Here is a 19,673-nt window from a genome sequence, read left to right on the forward strand (position 1 = left end):
TAATTTAATAATGTAGTCAACTTTATCAATTCACTTACAAGAGCATTAATGTTTCTGTTGGTTTAACTTTATTGTAGCCTATCCGAAAATAAAATGTAGTTGGATGAACTTAAATCTAATAACTGAGATGATTTTAAATAGCATACTTTTCAGCAATATTTGAATAATACAACTCAGACTATTCATGTTGTGTTTGAAACCAAAATAGATAACCACTGTTAGAGAGAACAACCATTTACTGTGACAACTTCCCCATTGTCCGGGTCAGGTCTCTCTTAAGACATCTAAACTAAGATTTTTCATGTTTAAGGCCGATTATAAGGATAACTACCATCATGCGTTCTCTTGAAATTCACTTCCACAGTCACTTCCACCTCCCCATTTCAGTGTTTGCTGTTTTCTCTATTGGTCGTTGGGTGGCGCGTTATTTCCACTGGCTGCGCAGAGCGTTTGAAGCGCTCAGGAAAGTATAATTGGCACGCAGAGCTCAACTCTTCACAGACTAACTTTACTGCCGAAGTAGGAGCACAACACAGTTGCTTCTGATCCCGACGCGAACGAGCGACTCCAAACGGTCTGCTATGAGAAGATGTCCGTGAACGAGGTGTACGTGTTCCGGCCATTTAAACTGATCGCTCTTCTCTGCGTGTTTCTTGCGTTTTGCCTGGACGTTGTTGCGCTGTTGAGCCCCGCGTGGGTGACGGCGGAGGGCTACGCGCTGTCTCTATGGGAGTCATGCAGGGAGCTCGAGAGCGACTGGAACTGCATCTCCACCCTCAAATCTGGTAAACACCCGATGTCCTATCCAATATTATTTTGAGGAGGGAAATGCATGCCGATGTATTTTGTTGATGGCACCGTGTTCAAATGGTAAACATTGGTGAATGGAACAAATGTATGCAATTTTGTAGTGAGTCATTCACAATAACACCCAACCTTGAACTTATAAGCATTATTCTCGATACAGTACCTTTTTACACTGGTGTAAGTATTCGCGCGCTAGCGGTCGACGATGTTTTCGTTTGTTTACCCGCTGCACGTGAACGCTGTCAACATACATGTTTATAATAACGGACCAGCAACAGCTGGATAAATATTTATTTCCATAAACTCCAAGTATGGCCAAAAACAAGCCCATTTTTGTGCGGATACTACTATGAATATGACTATTATCGTCACGATTCGACCAGAGAAATGTGCGGAATTTACGGTGATTGTCCGTGAACCCAACAATGGGTCATTGTTAGATCTGACTCCCAGTTTTTCTCTCACACACGGGTGACAGAATAGTATACATTTGCTTTTATGTTTTCCTTTTCCGTTTTGACCGGGCACACTTTTAACAAGTGTGTCATCTGTACTTTCTAACCAACCATCATAATCGTTTCGGAAAGGCAGATGTTGCTGTCACCACTGTAAAGAGTGTTTGCGGTGTGAAATTCAGACTTTGATTGGCTATAAACCCTATATGTCGTGTCGTAGACATGTAAATAATGTTGCATGTGATTCGTCATGATTTGTGAATTCAGATGACATCATCCTCCGCTCAGCAATCGGTCGTTTAAATTTTACGACTCTTCATTTTCTAACGCAAATAGCTCCAAAAGTTGAACACCTAGAAGACTGAAACCACTCTCATCTTGACCAGTCTGATTTGTGAAAACTTTCACAATCACATTTGGTTGCATTTGATTGATTCTTACTGCTCTACCCTTTGATGATTTGTGAATTTTTTCACAGATTAGTTTTTGTCTCTTAACCCTTTCTTGAATCCTTGAGTCAACAGTTTACCTGAAAAATCAGAGTTATTGGATTTGAGAGGTCACATTCTGGAAACACATGATAATTATGATGGAAAAAAACACTAGTTTCACACAAAACTGGATTTGTGAAAACTTTAACACATTGATTTTACTCAGTTTGATAGCTTTGGTTTGTTGTTGATGAATACAATTTTGATATGGATGATACGTCAGCTAGCTAGTCATTTTGTTTAACACTTGTGCGGAGTTCGGGTCATTTTTGACCCATTTTGATTTCGCTTCTTTAATAAAAATGGTATCCTTCATCTCAGTGGGCCAAGGCTTGGTTACTTCTACATTTGCCATCTGAACACACCAAAAAATTGTTTAGGCCGTGTGACAAAAAAAAGTAACACTCGTGGTGTTCCAGGTCATTTTTGACCCACCATAGGAAATGAATGGGAAAGACTAAAACACAGAGCAATTACAACACTAAGCTTATAACTCTGATTTTTCAGGTAAACTGTTGACTCAAGGATTCAAAAAGGGTTAAATGACAAAAACTGATCTGTGAAAAAAATTTACAATCAAGATGGTCTATTTAAGCAAATGTGACCCATCTAGTTGGTCATTTTGTAGAACTGTAAGAAGTTTATTGTTTTTATGGCTAAATTTTTTAATGATTCAAAATGCCAATATGCATGAAGCCATCAAACTGAGTCAAATCAATCTGTGAAAGTTTTCACAAATCCAGTTTTGTGTGAACCTAGTGTTTTTCCATCATAATTATCATGCGTTTCAAGAATGTGACCTCTCAAAGCCTATAACACTGATTTTTCAGGTAAACTGTTGACTCCAGAACTAAAAAAAATGGTTAAGAGACAAAAACTGATCTGTGAAAAAAATCCACAAATCATCAAAGGGTAGAGCAGTAAGACGCAATCAAACGTGACCAAATGTGATTGTGAAAGTTTTCACAAATCAGGCTCTAAAACAAGTAAATTTGCATGAAACCAGACTGCGTGTTTGCTGGAAATGTGAAAGTGAAGAGCGCTCATTTGTCACCGTCCCGACTCATGGACTTAAAAAGGGTTGACAGGAAAACACACTGCTGTGAAAAAATTAACAAATCAATCTGGTCAAGATGAGAGTAGTTTCAGTCTTCTAGATGTTCAACTTTTGGAGCTATTTGCATTAGAAAATGAAGAGTCGTAAAATTTAAACGACCGATTGCAGAGCAGAGGATGATGTCATCTGAATTCACAAATCATGACGAATCACATGCAACATTATTTACATGTCTATGACAGTGCATAATAGGTTTATAGCCAAAGTCTGAATTTCACACCGCAAACTATCTTTACCACTGTGTAGCCATCCACGTTGCACCGTTCTGAAAGGATCTGTCAATTTAATTGTGTTAAAGTTTATCTTTGTATTTATGAGTGATTATTTGCCATCTGGGCTTCGCTTCGACCCCCGTGAGCTTTGTGATCAGGGTGGGCGTGTTTTTCACTATTGTTGTCTAGCTGGCTGGAATGCCTTTGTATTCAGACTCTTTTGGGAGGATGTTTTTTTTTTTTTTTTTTTTTTTTTTTTGGGTGGAACTGGACACCAAATGCAGTAGGATGCGTTTGTTGTTCAGTTAAACGAGTAGTTTACCTAAAAATAAAAATTATGTCATCATTTACTCACCCTCATTTTGTTTTAATCCTGTATGACTTCCTTTCCTCTGTTAAAAACAAGCAAAGATATTTTAAAGGATATATGAGGTGTTTTTGTCCATACAATGTAATTCTAAGGGGTCCAAAACTTGCAAGCTTCAAAAAGCACATAAAGGCAGCATAAAAGTAATTCATATGACTCCAGTGGTTTAATCCATATCTTTAGAAGTGTTCAATCAAATCAACACCTAAACAGAACTTTTTCAGCAGCATGAATTTGGCTAAAAGCTCTCACCCAGTAGCACACTATGCCAAGGTCGAAATAAATTCCAGAAATGATGAGGAAAAAGGTGATTGAAATACATCCATCTGGGAAGGGTTTCAAAGCTATTTCAAAGGCACTGAGACTCCAAAGAACCACAGTGAGAGCCATTATCTCCAAATGGAGAAAATTGGCACAGTAGTGAACCTTCCTAGAAGTGGCCGACCTTCCAAAATTCCTCCAAGAGCACAGCGACGACTCATCCAGGAAGTCACAAAAAAGTCAAGGACAACATCCAAGGAACTATCAGAAAGACACTGGCCAAAAATGGCATCCATGAAAGAGTGGTGAGGCAAAAACCACTGCTAACCCAGAAGAACATTAACGCTCATCAGAATTTTGCCAAAACACACCTTGATGATCCTCAAACCTTTTGGGAGAATGTTCTGTGGACTGATGAGTCCAAAGTGGAACTGTTTGGAAGACAGGGGTCCCGTTACATCTGGCGTAAATCAAACACAGAATTCCACAAGAACATCATACCTACGGTCAAGCATGGTGGTGGTAGTGTGATGGGGTGGGGATGCTTTGCTGCTGCAGGGCAACTTGCAGTAACTGAGGGAAACATGAATTCTGCTCTCTACCAGAAAATCCTAAAGGAGAACGTTCAGTCATCAGTCTGTGAGTTGAAGCTCAAGCGTAACTGGATTATGCAGCAAGACAATGATCCAAAGCATAGGAGTAAGTCCACCTCTGAATGGCTCAAAAGAAGCAGAATTAAAGTTTTGGAGTGGCCTAGTCAAAGTCCTGACTTGAACCCTATTGAGATGCTGTAGCAGGTCCTTAAACAGGCAGTTCATGCTCAAACCCTCCAATGTGGCTGAGCTTAAGCAGTTCTGCAAAAAAGAGTGGGCCAAAATTCCACCACAGCGTTGTGAAAGACTGATCTCCAGTTATCGGAAGCATTCGGTTGCAGTTGTTGCTGTTAAAGGTAGCACAACCATCTATTAAGTTTAACAGGGCAGTTAGTTTTTCACATGGGTGATATAGGTGTTAACTTTTTTTTGCTGAAAACTGTATTTTGTGTTTACTCGGGTTGTCTTTTGTTTTATATCTCGTTTGAAGATCTAAAACAATTTAGCATGAAAAATACACAAAAATGGAAGAAATCATGAAGGGGCAAATACTTTTTCACAACACGTTATGTTGTAAAGTATTTGTTCTGTTTTTAATATGTATTAAAAATGGATCTAAGTTTTATTAATTCATTTGATTAGACACTATTTTGATGTTGAAATTGCTTAAACTTATAACATGGAATGGAAAACAGAATTTGGGGGGAGGGAACAGAATTTAGAATAAAACAAATAAAACTGATTTCATAGGGTCCTACTTAAAAAAAAAAAAAAAAAAAAAAAAATACAAAAAAAGAAAAGAAACAAAAAACGAAGCAATACTTAATTGAGAATTGAGAAACTCTTCAAGGAAACATGCAATTGTTTTAATTTATTATTCACACTGATACATTTAACTTTGCTAAGTAAGCTAAAGAAGTGTGTTCAATAGCATCTTAGCTTTTATTTTTGGTATTAAAATAGGTATTGGGAATCGTACAATTTTACTGGTATTGGTACTGACTACTGAAATTTTGGTATCGTGAACCCCCTAGATTAGAAAATTCATTTCTGGGTGAACTAACCCTTTAAATGAGTATATTGTAATTACTTAATAACCCTTGTTTTGTTCCAAACCCTGTCTTGAGGCTCCATCTTTAAATGTGCCAAGACCTGAATGAAATGTAAGAGCTATGGTAGAGGGTAAGATTATCAGTGAATATAGCACACAAATTTTAATGCTACTTTTTTGGTACTTTGTGTCCTTTCCTGTCTTTTTTGTAGCTCTACAGTCCCCGCTCCATTCATTTTCATTGTGTAGAAACGTGACCAGAATGTTTTCTCCTACATCTCCGTGTTCCACAGAAAGAAGAATATCGTTTAGAGTGAACTATTCTTTAAAGGCCTATTGGCACCAAAAGCAAACATTCACCACGAACAAGACATTAGCTGTGTCTCATTTCGAAAAGGAAGGATGCGTCCTTTGAAGGCTGCAGTATACCGAGTGTCCTCCTTTAAACAAGTCTCTTTTAAATGAGACGGCCTTTGTAGGACAAACAGAAACGTAATGTAACATGGTTGCTATGACAGCAGGCCACTCTTTAACAAGCACGAGCACTTTGAGTGAGAAGGGAACAAAGTTCCTTCAGAAGGGAATGTATGAGGTACATTTTAGGAGAGTTATAACGATGTAAAGAGAAACGAAAATAGATTTTACTGGTGTACTTTTAGTCTAATACTTTAATTATATATTAATATAATTATACATATACTCTGCACCCATCTTCAACTTGGGAATTAACATTACTTGCGTTTAAACATCATATTTATGGGCAAATTGGCATCATTTTTTTTTTAGACATTTCCGCTGAAGCAAGAATTGTGGGTTGTGAGTGCCCACGAAGAATACATCTCTTACATCCTCCGAATTCCCATGAAAGAAGGTCGCATTCAAAGGCTGCATTCGAAGTGTCCTACTCACTTTTATGAAACGAGACAGCCTTGATGACGTATGCGGCCGACAAGTGCGACCACCGGAGGACGCAGCCTTCTGAACGAGACACAGCCATTGAATAAAAAAATGCATTCCTATAGACCTTTGAGGTTAATCAAATACTGCTTGCATACAAAGTCTTGAGAATACCTTTGCAAGCAGTGTAGTTAAAAGCAGGAGCTTAAAGAGATGGTTTTCTGAACAATGCTTTTCTACTGCTGAGCCGAAGTTTGGTCGCTGGCATGTTTTGTGGCATTCTCTCTCTTACTGTCTCTCTATCTGGCTCTCTCAATGTCCTGCTGGTACACACTGCTGAGAAGATGGCAATCTGTAGAATCCCACAGCAGCTTCTGATGATAATGAGGCTATAGCTCACTCCTCACAGGGGATGGAGTGTGTGTGTGTGTGTGTGTGTGTGTGTGCTTGTGTGCGTGCGTGTGTGCGGGAGTATATCAGAGAACCCTGGAGATGTTTTTTGTGGGAATATGAGTGTTGCTTTCTAGTCTCTCATTCTGTGTGTCTTCGTTTTCTTTTATCATCAGCCTATCACTCTGTACATATCTGTCCTGAGGGAAAGCTTGAGGATAGATGCTCAGATTTACACTGGATGGGGTTGTGTGTATTGTGGGACGGAGATAAGATAAGAGGTTTTACTGAGAGAAAGGCACACACACTCACACATTTGCTCTATTGTTGCCTACTTTGGGGGTCATCTTCAATGAGGACACACCTGTTCCTTCCCTTGTCTCTTTCATGGTCCATTGATCTTGAAGGTCAGTTAAATGTCCTCTTTTAACTCAGTTAGGAGAGCCCTACTTAACAAACTCACGGTTACATTTCAATAAAGTATGCTCAGATCTAGAAATGAAATAGAGTAGATGTGCAGTGTGGTCCGAAAGTCTGAGACCGCTTGTGAAAATGCTATTGTGCATTTTTCTTTCTAATTTAATACAAATATATACTAATCACACATATATTTCATTAGAGGAATCATCATTTCATCCAAACAGCTATTGTAGCCAAGCAGATAAAATACTTCAAAGGCATTAAGTAAAAATATTTTTTCTACAACATTTTTTTTGTAAATGAAAAAGGTGTACAAATACTACTTCACTCTTCAGTTATTTTTTGGAATCCAGTTGAACATTGCATTATACAAAATTATTATTTTGGGAGCCAGTCAAGTTTATTATTATAATATAATTCTGAATTATCATTATTATTTTGTGGATTAGATTTGTTTTATACAAAAGGAAAATATATTAGGTCCTATTTACTTCACATTCACCTGGAGCTTTTATTTTGACACTGAAAGTGCAGTGTGTAGTTTACAGTGTTCCGCATCTGGTGAAACCCTCTATCATCTCCTTTTCAGTTAACTGTGCCACATTTGTAGATATGTATAATAACTTGTAACTGTTTCTAATGTTTGGAGTTGCGTAGTTGCTTTAACTTGCCGTATGTTTTTCACAATGCATGTGAACTGCTTTAAAAGTGCTAAAAACACCACCCCATGAGCTCCACGCATGTACACAGATAAGCACGTCACTGGTTTATTCTGAAGCACATGTCGCCATTACAATGTTATTTTGATTCATCGTGCAGCCCTGAAGGATCGTAAAATTAGTCTACTGATGCACTCTTTATGAAACTTACTGGGCAGATAAAAAGCATGTTAAAATCATTGTGATATTTACCATATTGCTTAATCTTATATCATCAGCAAAATCATTCGATATATCGCCCAGCCCTAATAAGCGGTGCTTGCTACAGGGCTCCAGACTATGACTAAAATGGTTGCAAATTTGACCCAAAATAAATGATTGCGACAATAATTTTAAATCTAGTCGCCATTGGTGACAGTCGGGATGTATGCGGTTACGTCAGATATCATCTTGTGATTTATTGAATACATATTTAGAGCGCCAGTGTGTCTCGTGCTACTTTTCACCCTTTCTGTTGATAATCGCTCGCTGGCTGCACGCAACAACAAACACCGTACAAGCCATGATGTCCGATTCATGAACAAATGACTGTTTTGAACCGGGTCTTTATAATAAATCATCCGACTAAAGCTCGTTTGAACTCAGGAGATCAGGTTAGCAGTTTGAATTCGAGTCACTTTCTCAGTGAAACAGCTGTCAGTGAGTTCACAACTGGGAGCGCAGACATTTCAAAATATGTTTATAATTAAAAGTCCCATGTAATGTACCAAACCTTTTTTTTTATTTTTTTTATCCTGGTTATTATTGATTGGGATTGGTGTAGCACAATAAACTGCATCTGGGATTTTATTCAGTTTGCACTCCTGTAGTGTCTGGGCCATATAGTTACGGTAAAGAATGACTAAGATTTTTATTTTATATAAAAAAAACAAATATATATACACTATATTGCCAAAAGTATTCGCTCATCTGCCTTTAGACGCATATGAACTTAAGTGACATCCCATTCTTAATCCATAGGGTTTAATATGACGTCGGCCCGCCCTTTGCAGCTATAACAGCTTCAACTCTTCTGGGAAGGCTTTCCACAAGGTTTAGGAGTGTGTTTATTGAAATTTTTTACCATTCTTCCAGAAGCGCATTTGTGAGGTCAGACACTGATGTTGGACGAGAAGGCCTGGCTCGCAGTCTTCGCTCTAATTCATCCCAAAGGTGCTCTATCGGGTTGAGGTCAGGACTCTGTGCAGGCCAGTCAAGTTCTTCCACACCAAACTCGCTCATCCATGTCTTTATGGACCTTGCTTTGTGCACTGGTGCGCAGTCATGTTGGAACAGGAAGGGGCATTCCCAAACTGTTCCCACAAAGTTGGGAGCATGGAATTGTCCAAAATCTCTTGGTATGTTGAAGTATTCAGAGTTCCTTTCACTGGAACTAAGGGGCCAAGCCCAGCTCCTGAAAAACAACCCCACACCATAATCCCCCCTCCACCAAACTTCACAGTTGGCACAATGCAGTCAGACAAGTACCGTTCTCCTGGCAACCGCCAAACCCAGACTCGTCCATCAGATTGCCAGATGGAGAAGCGTGATTCGTCACTCCAGAGAACGTGTCTCCACTGCTCTAGAGTCCAGTGGCGGCGTGCTTTACACCACTGCATCCGACGCTTTGCTTTGCACTTGGTGATGTATGGCTTGAATGCAGCTGCTCGGCCATGGAAACCCATTCCATGAAGCTCTCTACGCACTGTTCTTGAGCTAATCTGAAGGCCACATGAACTTTGGAGGTCTGTAGCGATTGACTCTGCAGAAAGTTGGCGACCACTGCACTATGCGCCTCAGCATCCGCTGACCTCGCTCTGTCATTTTACGTGGCCTACCACTTCGTGGCTGAGTTGCTGTCATTCCCATTCGCTTCCACTTTGTTATAATACCACTGACAGTTGACTGTGGAATATTTAGTAGCGAGGAAATTTCACGCCTGGACTTGTTGCACAGGTGGCATCCTATCACAGTACCATGCTGGAATTCACTGAGCTCCTGAGAGCGGCCCATTCTTTCACAAATGTTTGTAGAAGCAGTCTGCATGCCTAGGTGCTTCATTTTATACACCTGTGGCCATGGAAGTGATTGGAACACCTGAATTCAATTATTTGGATGGGTGAGCGAATACTTTTGGCAATATAGTGTATATATAAAATAAATTTAATATATACACTCCCATGTGAGATCCAGCTTTTCATACTTAGGACCATTGAGGGACTCATACACAACTATTACACAAGGTACAAACATTCACTGATGCTCAAGAAGACAACACACAACTATATGCCTATGATACTTTATGTAAATACCTGTTATGTAGATTCTGAAGAGCAGTACAAAAAAAAAAAAAAAAAAAAAGATCTTTTATCTCTTATATTTGTATAAATTCTGAAAGGGGTGTGAAAACGTATGAGACAAAAGGGGAATGCAAATTTGCGTACTCAACTATACAGTATAAACCAATCAGCCACAACATTAAAACCACATGCCTAATATTGTGTAGGTCCCTCTCGTGCCGCCAAAACAGTGCCAACCCGCATCTCAGAGTAGCATCCTGAGATTATATTCTCACTACAATTGTACAGAGCGGTTATCTGAGTTACCATAGACTTTGTCAGTTCGAACCAGTCTGGCCATTCTCTGTTGACCTCTCTCATCAACTAGGCGTTTCCATCCGCAGAACTGCCGCTCACCGGATGTTTTTTGTTTTTGGCACCATTCAGTGTAAATTCTACAGACTGATGAGTGTGAAAATCCCAGGAGATCAGCAGTTACAGAAATACTCAAACCAGCCCATCTGGCACCAACAATCATGCCATGGTCCAAATGACTGAGATCACATATTTTCCCGATTCTGATGGTTGATGTGAACATTAACTGAAGCTCCTGACCCGTATCTGCGTGATTTTTATGCATTGCTGCCACATGATTGGCTGATTAGATAATCGCATGGATGATTGTTGGTGCCAGACGGGCTGTTATTGTTACATTATTTTAGAAATATTTATAAACCAAGTAATGTATTTAAAAGTAATTACCTTAACTGAAACTCAACCTCATCACTCAACCTGGCCTCGCCATATCTGGACAGTTTTCACTGATGCCTTCTGGGTACCGTTTTAGGTCATTAAATACAAGGACTAAGATATTAGTAGGTTTTTTTTTTATTGATTTTTTTATTCTTTTTTGTCCCAACAGCTATTCGAATGCTGAATTTAGTGAGAAAAGATAGAAGATAACCTGCGGGGAGGGATGTACGACCGTGCATTATGTGAATGGATTGTGTTTTTATATATTTCTGTTTTTCTCTATGTACTTTGTTTCATATTTTGTTAAATCTCTGCTTGCAAACTAAATTTCCCTCGGGATACAAATAAGTAAACTTGAACTTGAAAGTCAGTAACTGTAGTCTGATTAAAATTAAATTAAGTTATGGTACAGTATCCTAGATTATGTTCATGTCATCATGATCATAGATCATGTCACGCTGTAGTAGACATTTACATCTGAATGCCTCCACAACAACACATCAATGCCTACTTAACCTTATCACTACTGTAGCCCCACCCAGTAGCAGTGAGCAGTGAGATGGCAGTTAGAGAGCAAGTCGATCAAGAGTAGAGAGCCAATCATAACAGTGGGTGTTTACTGCCAAGTCTTAAAGGAGAAGTAGCACCAAAACTGAGTGTGTCTGACACAGGGTCAAAATGAGGGTAGAAAATGATCATAGTTTACAAATATATGACTGTTTTTAGTGCAAACAAACTTCACTAATATTATAAGTGAACCTAAAATCCAACAGTACCATTTGGGCTGGGTAGGGTGGAGCCAGATGGTCTCGTGCAGACTTCTACTGTGACCGCAATTTTTATTTTTATTTATAAAGTGACGTGTCAAAAAAAATAAAAATAATTAGCAATCAACTTAATGCCGCAAACGCTGTTGACTGAGCTTAACCTGTTTTGAACCTGGAACTTTAAACTTTGTCACAACTCTTCCTGCACCATTTGTGCTTAATGAATGATGCCTAAATCGTGCAAATTGTTGAGAGTTGTGATTTTTCTTTTCTAAGTGACCAAACTGAACACTTATTTTTTTCCCTGGCAGACGATAAAACTGGCGGAAAAAAAATCCCACAGACTTGGACCAAAATATCATGGAAACTTGGGGTGGGCTCTTTTGACTTGGATCAGTAAGCAACCATTTAGAACACCCTAGCAATCACGTAGCAATGTGCTAAAAACCACTCTGAACACCTTATCAAAGATATAGCAACCGCTCACAACACCCTAGCATCATGGCCGTGAATTCTCGCCATGCAAGCACCACACACACTTTCTTCAGAAAATGTAACGATCTAGTTAAGGATTTTCAGGTGATAGCTACCAACTCAGAACAGGCAGAAACCAACTCAGAATTGTTTTCTTGGTCCAATTATCACTCTGTCACTCTCTCTTTACACTGTGAGAACTTTGCTCAGTGAATAACACTGTGTAACAAATGTTTGTTTTTTTGTTTTGTTTTTTTGGTTCCTGGGTAGTGTTATTTCTTAGTTGCTTATGCCTCAAAAGTATAGAAAATGGCTATTATTCCCCACAAACTTTGCTTTTGTGACCAGGACAGTGATATTTTGAAATTCACCTATTTTCCAGAACATTCCAGATAGATTCAGTGCTGAGTAAACTTGGAGTAACTTCTAGAACTTTCCAGTAATATAAATAGTAGTATAAATACAGGGGCCTTAAGCCCATCAGTTCAGTTTAGTTCCAACTGCCTAATGGCACTTCTCCACTGCACGTTGCGGTTTGACTTGACTCGACTCTGCTCGCTTTACTTTTCTGAGCTTGCTTTTCCACTGCAGTTTAGTGCAGCCTCAACGTGGGTGGGATTATAGGCTGATCATCATAGTTGCATCACCCCATCCAGCTCTTGTTGTATCCTCTCCTCGGCTACTAACGAGAGGAATGTCTGCACCTCGTTTATTGACCACAGCGTGGTTTTGTGCACAGCCATTTCTTTTTACAATTCGAAAGTTGCGTGAACAAATGATACTGCTATCACTGTTGCTAAATTTAAAACTAGCGGGTTGATGTCCCGTGTCGCAAATCCAGTGATGCTGGTAGTGACAATTCTCTCTGACCAGTCAGTGATCTGCAGGGTTTTGACGTCACATTTAGTATCGGCTCGGCTCACTTGAAACCTCGACCGAGGTGGTAATAAAAAAAGTACCAGGTACTATCCACAGTGGAAAACCCCCAAAAAGCGAGCAGAGTCGAGTCGAGCCGTACCGTGCAGTGGAAAAGCCCCATAAGTGAATACATATTTGTACATAAGTGAATGCATTTTTCTGAGATGGCATCAAGAGGCTGCAAGCATCCGGCAGACGCATTTTGGTATGTCTGCGGCCAATTTATCAAGACAAGAGCGAAAAAGTACACCGTGGAAGCATCTGCTAAGATGTGTGAGGCCTACAAGGCATATTTCGGCATGCCTGTTGGGGATCAAGACAAACCCTGGGCACATCATTTCACCTGTGAGCACTGCAAAAAAAACTCTGGAAGGTAAGATGGACAATTGTTGCTCGGAATGTGTTAATTTTAAAATGTTTTACATTCAATGTTATTGAAAAATATATCATATATGAAAAACTTTGTGAGAATCTCATACACATTAGTCATGGGTGAAATAAATGTATTTTTGTTGGATGGTACAGAGGGGAAAAGAGAGCCATGAAGTTCGCTATCCCAAGAATTTTGCGGGAACTCGCTGACCACTCAAGCAACTGTTACTTCTGCATGGTGGACCCTTCCAAACGTCGGACTGGCGAGAATGCACCTGCTATCACTGATCCGGACCTACCTTCATCCATCGCCCCGGTGCCACACTGCCATGAGCTCCCCGTACCCACTCCTCCGGAGAGAGAGAGCAGCCATCTTTAGAAGAGAACAGCAAGTCAGAGAACGAGGAAGATGTTGTAGATCCAGATGACAATTTCAGAGGTGGAGCTGAGGAGAGAAACCCATACTACCCCAACCAAAAAAACCTTAATGACTTGATTAGAGATCTTGGTCTCAGCAAGTCCAGTGCCGAGCTTTTGACATCTAGGCTCAAGCAGTGGAACTTGTTGGATGAAAGTGTGCAAGTCGCAGATCAGTGGAAGCGTCACTAATCTTTTTCCAGCTTCTTCACCCATCAAGATGGGCTCTGCTTCTGCCACAATGTGACCAGTCTGTTCGAAGCAGTAGGAATCGCCTGTAACCAGAATGAGTGGCAGCTCATCCAGGAGCCTCAAAGCCGTGCTGCTACATAATGGTAACAAGTACCCGTTTCTTCCCCTGGCTCACTCGGTGCACCTCACAGAGGATTACAACATCACCAAGACCTTGCTGGACGCCTTGAAGTATGATGAGTACATTTGGGGGCTGATCCGTGAAAGTGATTTACAGTATAAATCTTGAAAACTACTCATTTCTAAATCTTTTGTAGTCATTTTTGTATTACTTTAGTATAAATACATGTTAATTTGGATTCATATGTTGTTTTTTTTCTGACTTTATGTGAATGAAAAGACACAAATTTGCCCGTTTTGTCATTGGAAATAGGTAAATTTCAAAATATCACTGTCCTGGTTACAAAAGCAAAGTTTGTGTGGAATAAAAGACATTTTCTATACTTTTGAGGCATAAGCAATTAGGAAGTAACACTTACAACCCAGGAACAAAAATTGTGTTAAATAATTTTGCATTGATCTCCTGGGAAAGCCCTTGTCTCTTTCACTCACACACCCATGATTGGCTGTCATGACTGTATTGAGCTCTCTGCTGCCTCACTGCTCTTTTGGTACAGCTCATTAAAAACACAGCACCCTGGAGGAGACGCAGAGACTGAACAAAAAAAAAAATGCTAAGAAATATGAGAGAAATACTGTATAGTGTATTAGGTGAAGTGTGTGTGTAAATGCATATATTTTGTGTATGATTCTGAGACACACACAAACCTTGAACCCCTGAGAAATTAGAGTAAATTAGCCTGTAATTTGATCCTTTCATGTATTATTTGGGGCAAGTGAAGTGGGATTAGACTTCAGTGGAATTACTGGAGAAAAGGACTTTTGAAAAGTGTGTGTGTGAGGTGGCATAAACTTTGTGTCTGGCATACAGTGTAAGAAAGCTTTTCTTTAACCAGTGTTTTTATGCCAAATCAGCAATCCAGCATTCTCATTGTAACTACCCTCGCTCAGAACAACTTAAGCCGGGCAGCAGAAAGCACTGTCGAATCTGCTATGTGTGTTGTCCGATATTTTGTAGAGTTTCTAAATCTTACACTGTGCCGTTATCAGGTGCGATGGATACAATATGTTTCCAGTATCAAATCATTTGTCTATTCACACTGAAAGAGGAAATTCTGTGACTCGACTAGGGCTTGGATTTTTACAGTTTTTATGATTTGATTTAATTCAATTCCGATTCACAAGCTCTCGATTCGGTTCCGATTGAACTGGTACTGTCTCTTTAAGAAAACCGTCTGTTCTGTAAAGCGCATCTGTAAATGAGTGCATGTTAACAAGAGAGGACTCGAATGGCTTTACCTCATCCATGCTATGCATGATTAGATTTAAATGTTAGTTTTTTGTTGTTTTTGATAACTGACTGTAATGAACAGAAAAGATATTAAAAGAGACTCTTTTCAGTGACAAATGGATTGCATGGATCTCGTCTTTGGACACAAATAAAGGCCGCTGCATACTTCTAACAAAATCTGCACCTGCGTGCAGAATTATAAGTGAGCTGGTGCAAATTTACCTATATCTGTACGACCGTTCGCGTAGACACGTTTTCCAAGACCATGTCATGTGTGTTTTTTTTTTTTTTTTTTATTAGTCTACAGTAGTAATCAAATCTACTCAAATACTTTTAAGTGCCCATTTACTCTTTTGTTTTATATGCTGCTTCACTCATGTGACGTCTGCAGCTGAAAACCATTCACACATCTGCCCAAAGAAATGCCAATCATCATTCTTTTGTCTGTATTCTACTCATTAACACTCTTTAATACGGCCATCTTTGCAGTCATGTCAGTGTCATCATAAATGGCAATAACAGAGTGTAATCACTGCATATTATGGCTGTGTATAGCGTGTTAGCACATTAGCTCCATGAATTCAGAGTGTAAACAAGATAAGTTACACATTTTCTATTGCATATATATTACTTGAAATCATAGAGTAGTTAAAACGGCTTCTTTTATTGATCTCATGTGAAATCTACTCATAGAATGAGGCATACAGTCATTGATAACATATTTTAATTTCATAATAGTTGGTGTTTTATATGTAGTCAATCACGTTATGTGTTTGAGTAGCAGATACAGTACTGTGCAAAATTCTTAGGCACATAAGGTTTTTAACAAAAACATTTGTCTTAAGATGGTATTTTATGTCTTTAGCTGTAGTGTGTCAAAAGGTAATATATATTTTAGACTCCCAAACATTCCTTCTGCAAATAGAATAGAAGAACCCCTGCAACAGATGGCATGCCCCCACAGAGACCCCCACTGAACATTGAGTCAATCTGAGATTACATAAAGAGACAGAAGCAATTGAGACAGCCTAAATAGATAGAAGAACTGTGGTGAAATCTCCAAGAAGCTTGGTACATCCTATCTGTCAACAACCAAGAAAAATTTTGTCCAGGTGTAACTAGGAGACTTGGTGCTGTTTTGAAGGCAAAGTTGATCACACCGAATATTGATTTAGCTTTTTTTGTTTACTAGACTTTAGTTTTGCAACGTTTTCAATGTTAATTGAAAAATGAAAACTAATTATGGCACTATTTTTGAAGAAATCCTCACTATGCAACATTTTTCACAAGTGCCTTAAACTTTTGCACAGTACTGTAGTCTTGAACGCCCTCACATTTAAATGCTGCTCTAAATGCCTGCCCCAGCAGTGTGGTCGGTGTGTGGAATATTCACAAATAATATTGTCGTTGCTCAGCTCTTTCAAACTTCTTTTTACCTCTGAACAAAGAATGAAGAAGAACTTCTCCATAAGAGTGTTGAGCCTTTACACAGAACAAGTCAAATTAAACTTTAATTCTCAACACACATTGAAAGGATCTTGGTGCTGAACTATTTCCCCACTAAAATAGTCAATCACAGGTGAGTGAAATCTGAACATTTACCAACAAGTGGCAAATTGTAGACATTTTTAGTCGCATAGTGCAAAATTTGGTTGCAAATATGAGTGATTTCCTTGCATTGTAGTGGAGGGTTGCGCAAAGAGTGAAAGAACAATCTTGGGATTAGGAATCAGAAGTGCGGCCTCAACTGGAGTCCATAAGAATTTTAGGTTAATTTTTTCCAGAATGGAGCTGAAGTTTTGAGTGAAATCTTGTGTGTAAACAAGGTGGAAATACGCATTAAGTCGTAAAACACATAGGCATAACCGCATTTACCGTAGTGATGTTTTGTTCATGAATGAATCTGACTTTTTGAACAAATCTTTTAAGTGAATGAATCATTCTCATTCACTTACCTCTTTCCCTTTCGAAGCCAATGAGCTGTAGTTTGAAGCGCGAGACTGCTCTGGTGGCTTTTCTTGCCTGACTATAGCATGAGCCAATAGCATTCCAGTGCGGGATGTGAAGGAGCATATCATTGGTTTGACCCCTTGAATGAATACGCCCCTCACTGAACTAGTTCTAGTCGGTCATTTGAGTCGGAACGAGATGAGAGGTGTCATTCATGAACGAACTGAATGTCCTGGTAAACTCGTTCGCAAACTAAATGAACAACTCTGTCATCTCGTTCATGAATGAGGATCTGCTAAACGGCTGAACTATAGGAGGTATGTCATTCAGTTTGGCATTCTTGTTTAAAAAGAAAAGGGGCCAGATGAATTATGAATAAAAGTGAGTGATGATCGCACATTACAATGACATATGGACGTTATTGAAACTCATCATAATTTTTTTAGGCTAGTGTTGTCTTTTTTTATTTTATTTTTTTTAATAGCTTGATAAAAAGTCTTGCTCAGCAGAACATGATAGATATACTTTGTTGTCATTTGTAAACACACTTAAACCCTCTGCAGTGCTGAAGTCTGTTAGTAGAATTGTAGACACGCAAATTTTAATAAAGGATATCTAGACCTTTTCTGGTCGTGAATGACTGCTTTTGGTTCAATGCAATTACTTAAAAGACGGTCATTCGACATCATCTCCAGGCGCAAAGGCGTAACTTGAAGAAATGGTAAATGAACAAATCAATGAACAAATGTGGATGAATCTAGTTCGATAAACCGCTTTCACACCAACCAAACGTACCGAGTTCTAAAATTAAACGTACGTGGGTCCACACCAAAAGCTTTAGTGTGAAGGTGTTCTACATGTGATTGCCTTCGTCCAGCTATGTCAACACACATTTGTTTGGTTGATATGCTTGCTTTACACCTTCAAAGGTAAAGAACATTGTCAGTTCTCCTCCACCAATGGTGCACAAGGGTGTTAAGTGAGCAGTTAGGGGGAAAAGGTTGCATGTCCCCATTTGGCAGATACTGTAGAGAGAAGTGTAAAGACAATGGTGTTTCCACACATCTGTTTGCTTAATAATGGCCTCTGTGGAGTTCAAGATGTTTAGATTGTTTTACTGAGCTATATGTGTTAAGACCCATTCACACCAAGATTGATATGACAAAGTGACGCAAATCGGCAAACATTTTTTTTTTTTCAAAACTATTCACATTAAGTGTACAGTACCTCATTGTAATCATGATTTTTTTTAAAAGGAGTGATGAGATATATATATATTATTTTTTGGTAATCAATATTATGGCACTAGTACTATCGATTAAGCTTAACTTTATACGTATTGAACCCGGAATATTCCTTAAAGCTAATTGTTGATTCTCTGTGTGTCTCTCTCTCTCAGACTGGCAGATAGCCACACTGGTGTTGTTATTAGCAGGGGCATCAGTGACATTAGTGGCCTTCCTCATCGCACTCATCTCTTTGTGTAAAGGCACACACAGGAAGCACTATCGTATGGTGGCAGTGTTCCTCTTCACAGCAGGTAAGACACATCCACGTTGACTTCATGCTGGACCATCATGAGTCTTTAGCTGGACAACGTGTCCACTAATGAGACATCCACCAATCAGTGGACAGTGCTAAATACAGGTCTTCATCTTAAATGCATCTTATTTGTAGCATTGTCATAACATTTACATTGATTCATTTAGCAGATGCTCTTATCCAAAGCGACTTACTAATGAAGAATAGAGCAGAAGAGATTCATCCTAAGGAGGCATTAATAAGAGAAGTGCTGTTATAAAAAGTTGCAAATTGCTCAGTGGAGCACAAGTAGAGAGAAAGGTGAGAGACAGTGATAGAATGAACTGAGAACGTTTTTTATTATTATCTTGATTTATTAATTTTTTTGAAGAACACAGTTTTTGCATTAGTTGGACTGTGTCGAGTGCTCGCAAAATAGATGCTTCTTTAGATGTTCATTAGACATGTTTATTCATTTACATAACTTGAATCTCAGTTTGTCTCTCTCTCTCGCACAACCGAACTTCTGAAGCATATTATCAAGTTGAAATCTTGTTTATTATTAATGCTTCATAAAAATGTGGAAAATTCATGAAGTAAACTTACATTTTAAAGAAATACTTTAAAAATCTGTAATTTTAGTAACCCAAACTTGTATGACTGTGCATCATCGTCATGCCAGGATTGATATCAAACACTCGGTATGTTTACATACACAGTTACAACATCTGATGAAGCTTTAGCAGGTTTTTGCAAGTCGAGCTACAGTCTTCATCTATCTGTATAAAACACCTGTGGGCAATTCCAGCTTTACGGAGGTGACATTGGCTGTCTAAACATTAAATGTAACTGCTCATGGA

At 39.0% G+C, this 19,673-nt stretch overlaps 1 protein-coding gene across 1 annotated transcript in view; it reads left to right on the top strand.

Annotated features, from left to right (window-relative positions):
* The first annotated feature begins 475 nt into the window (after positions 1-475).
* Positions 476-19,673, top strand: part of LOC127434153 (transmembrane protein 47-like) — a 38,775-nt gene continuing 19,577 nt past the window's right edge. Inside the window, exons 1-2 of the mRNA XM_051686692.1 lie at positions 476-785; positions 18,692-18,832. Coding sequence (XP_051542652.1) covers positions 590-785; positions 18,692-18,832 — 337 coding nt within the window. The 5' untranslated portion in view covers positions 476-589. The remainder of the gene's footprint in view (positions 786-18,691; positions 18,833-19,673) is intronic.

The sequence above is a fragment of the Myxocyprinus asiaticus genome, chromosome 4 (genome assembly GCF_019703515.2).
Source record: "Myxocyprinus asiaticus isolate MX2 ecotype Aquarium Trade chromosome 4, UBuf_Myxa_2, whole genome shotgun sequence".
NCBI lineage: Eukaryota > Metazoa > Chordata > Actinopteri > Cypriniformes > Catostomidae > Myxocyprinus > Myxocyprinus asiaticus.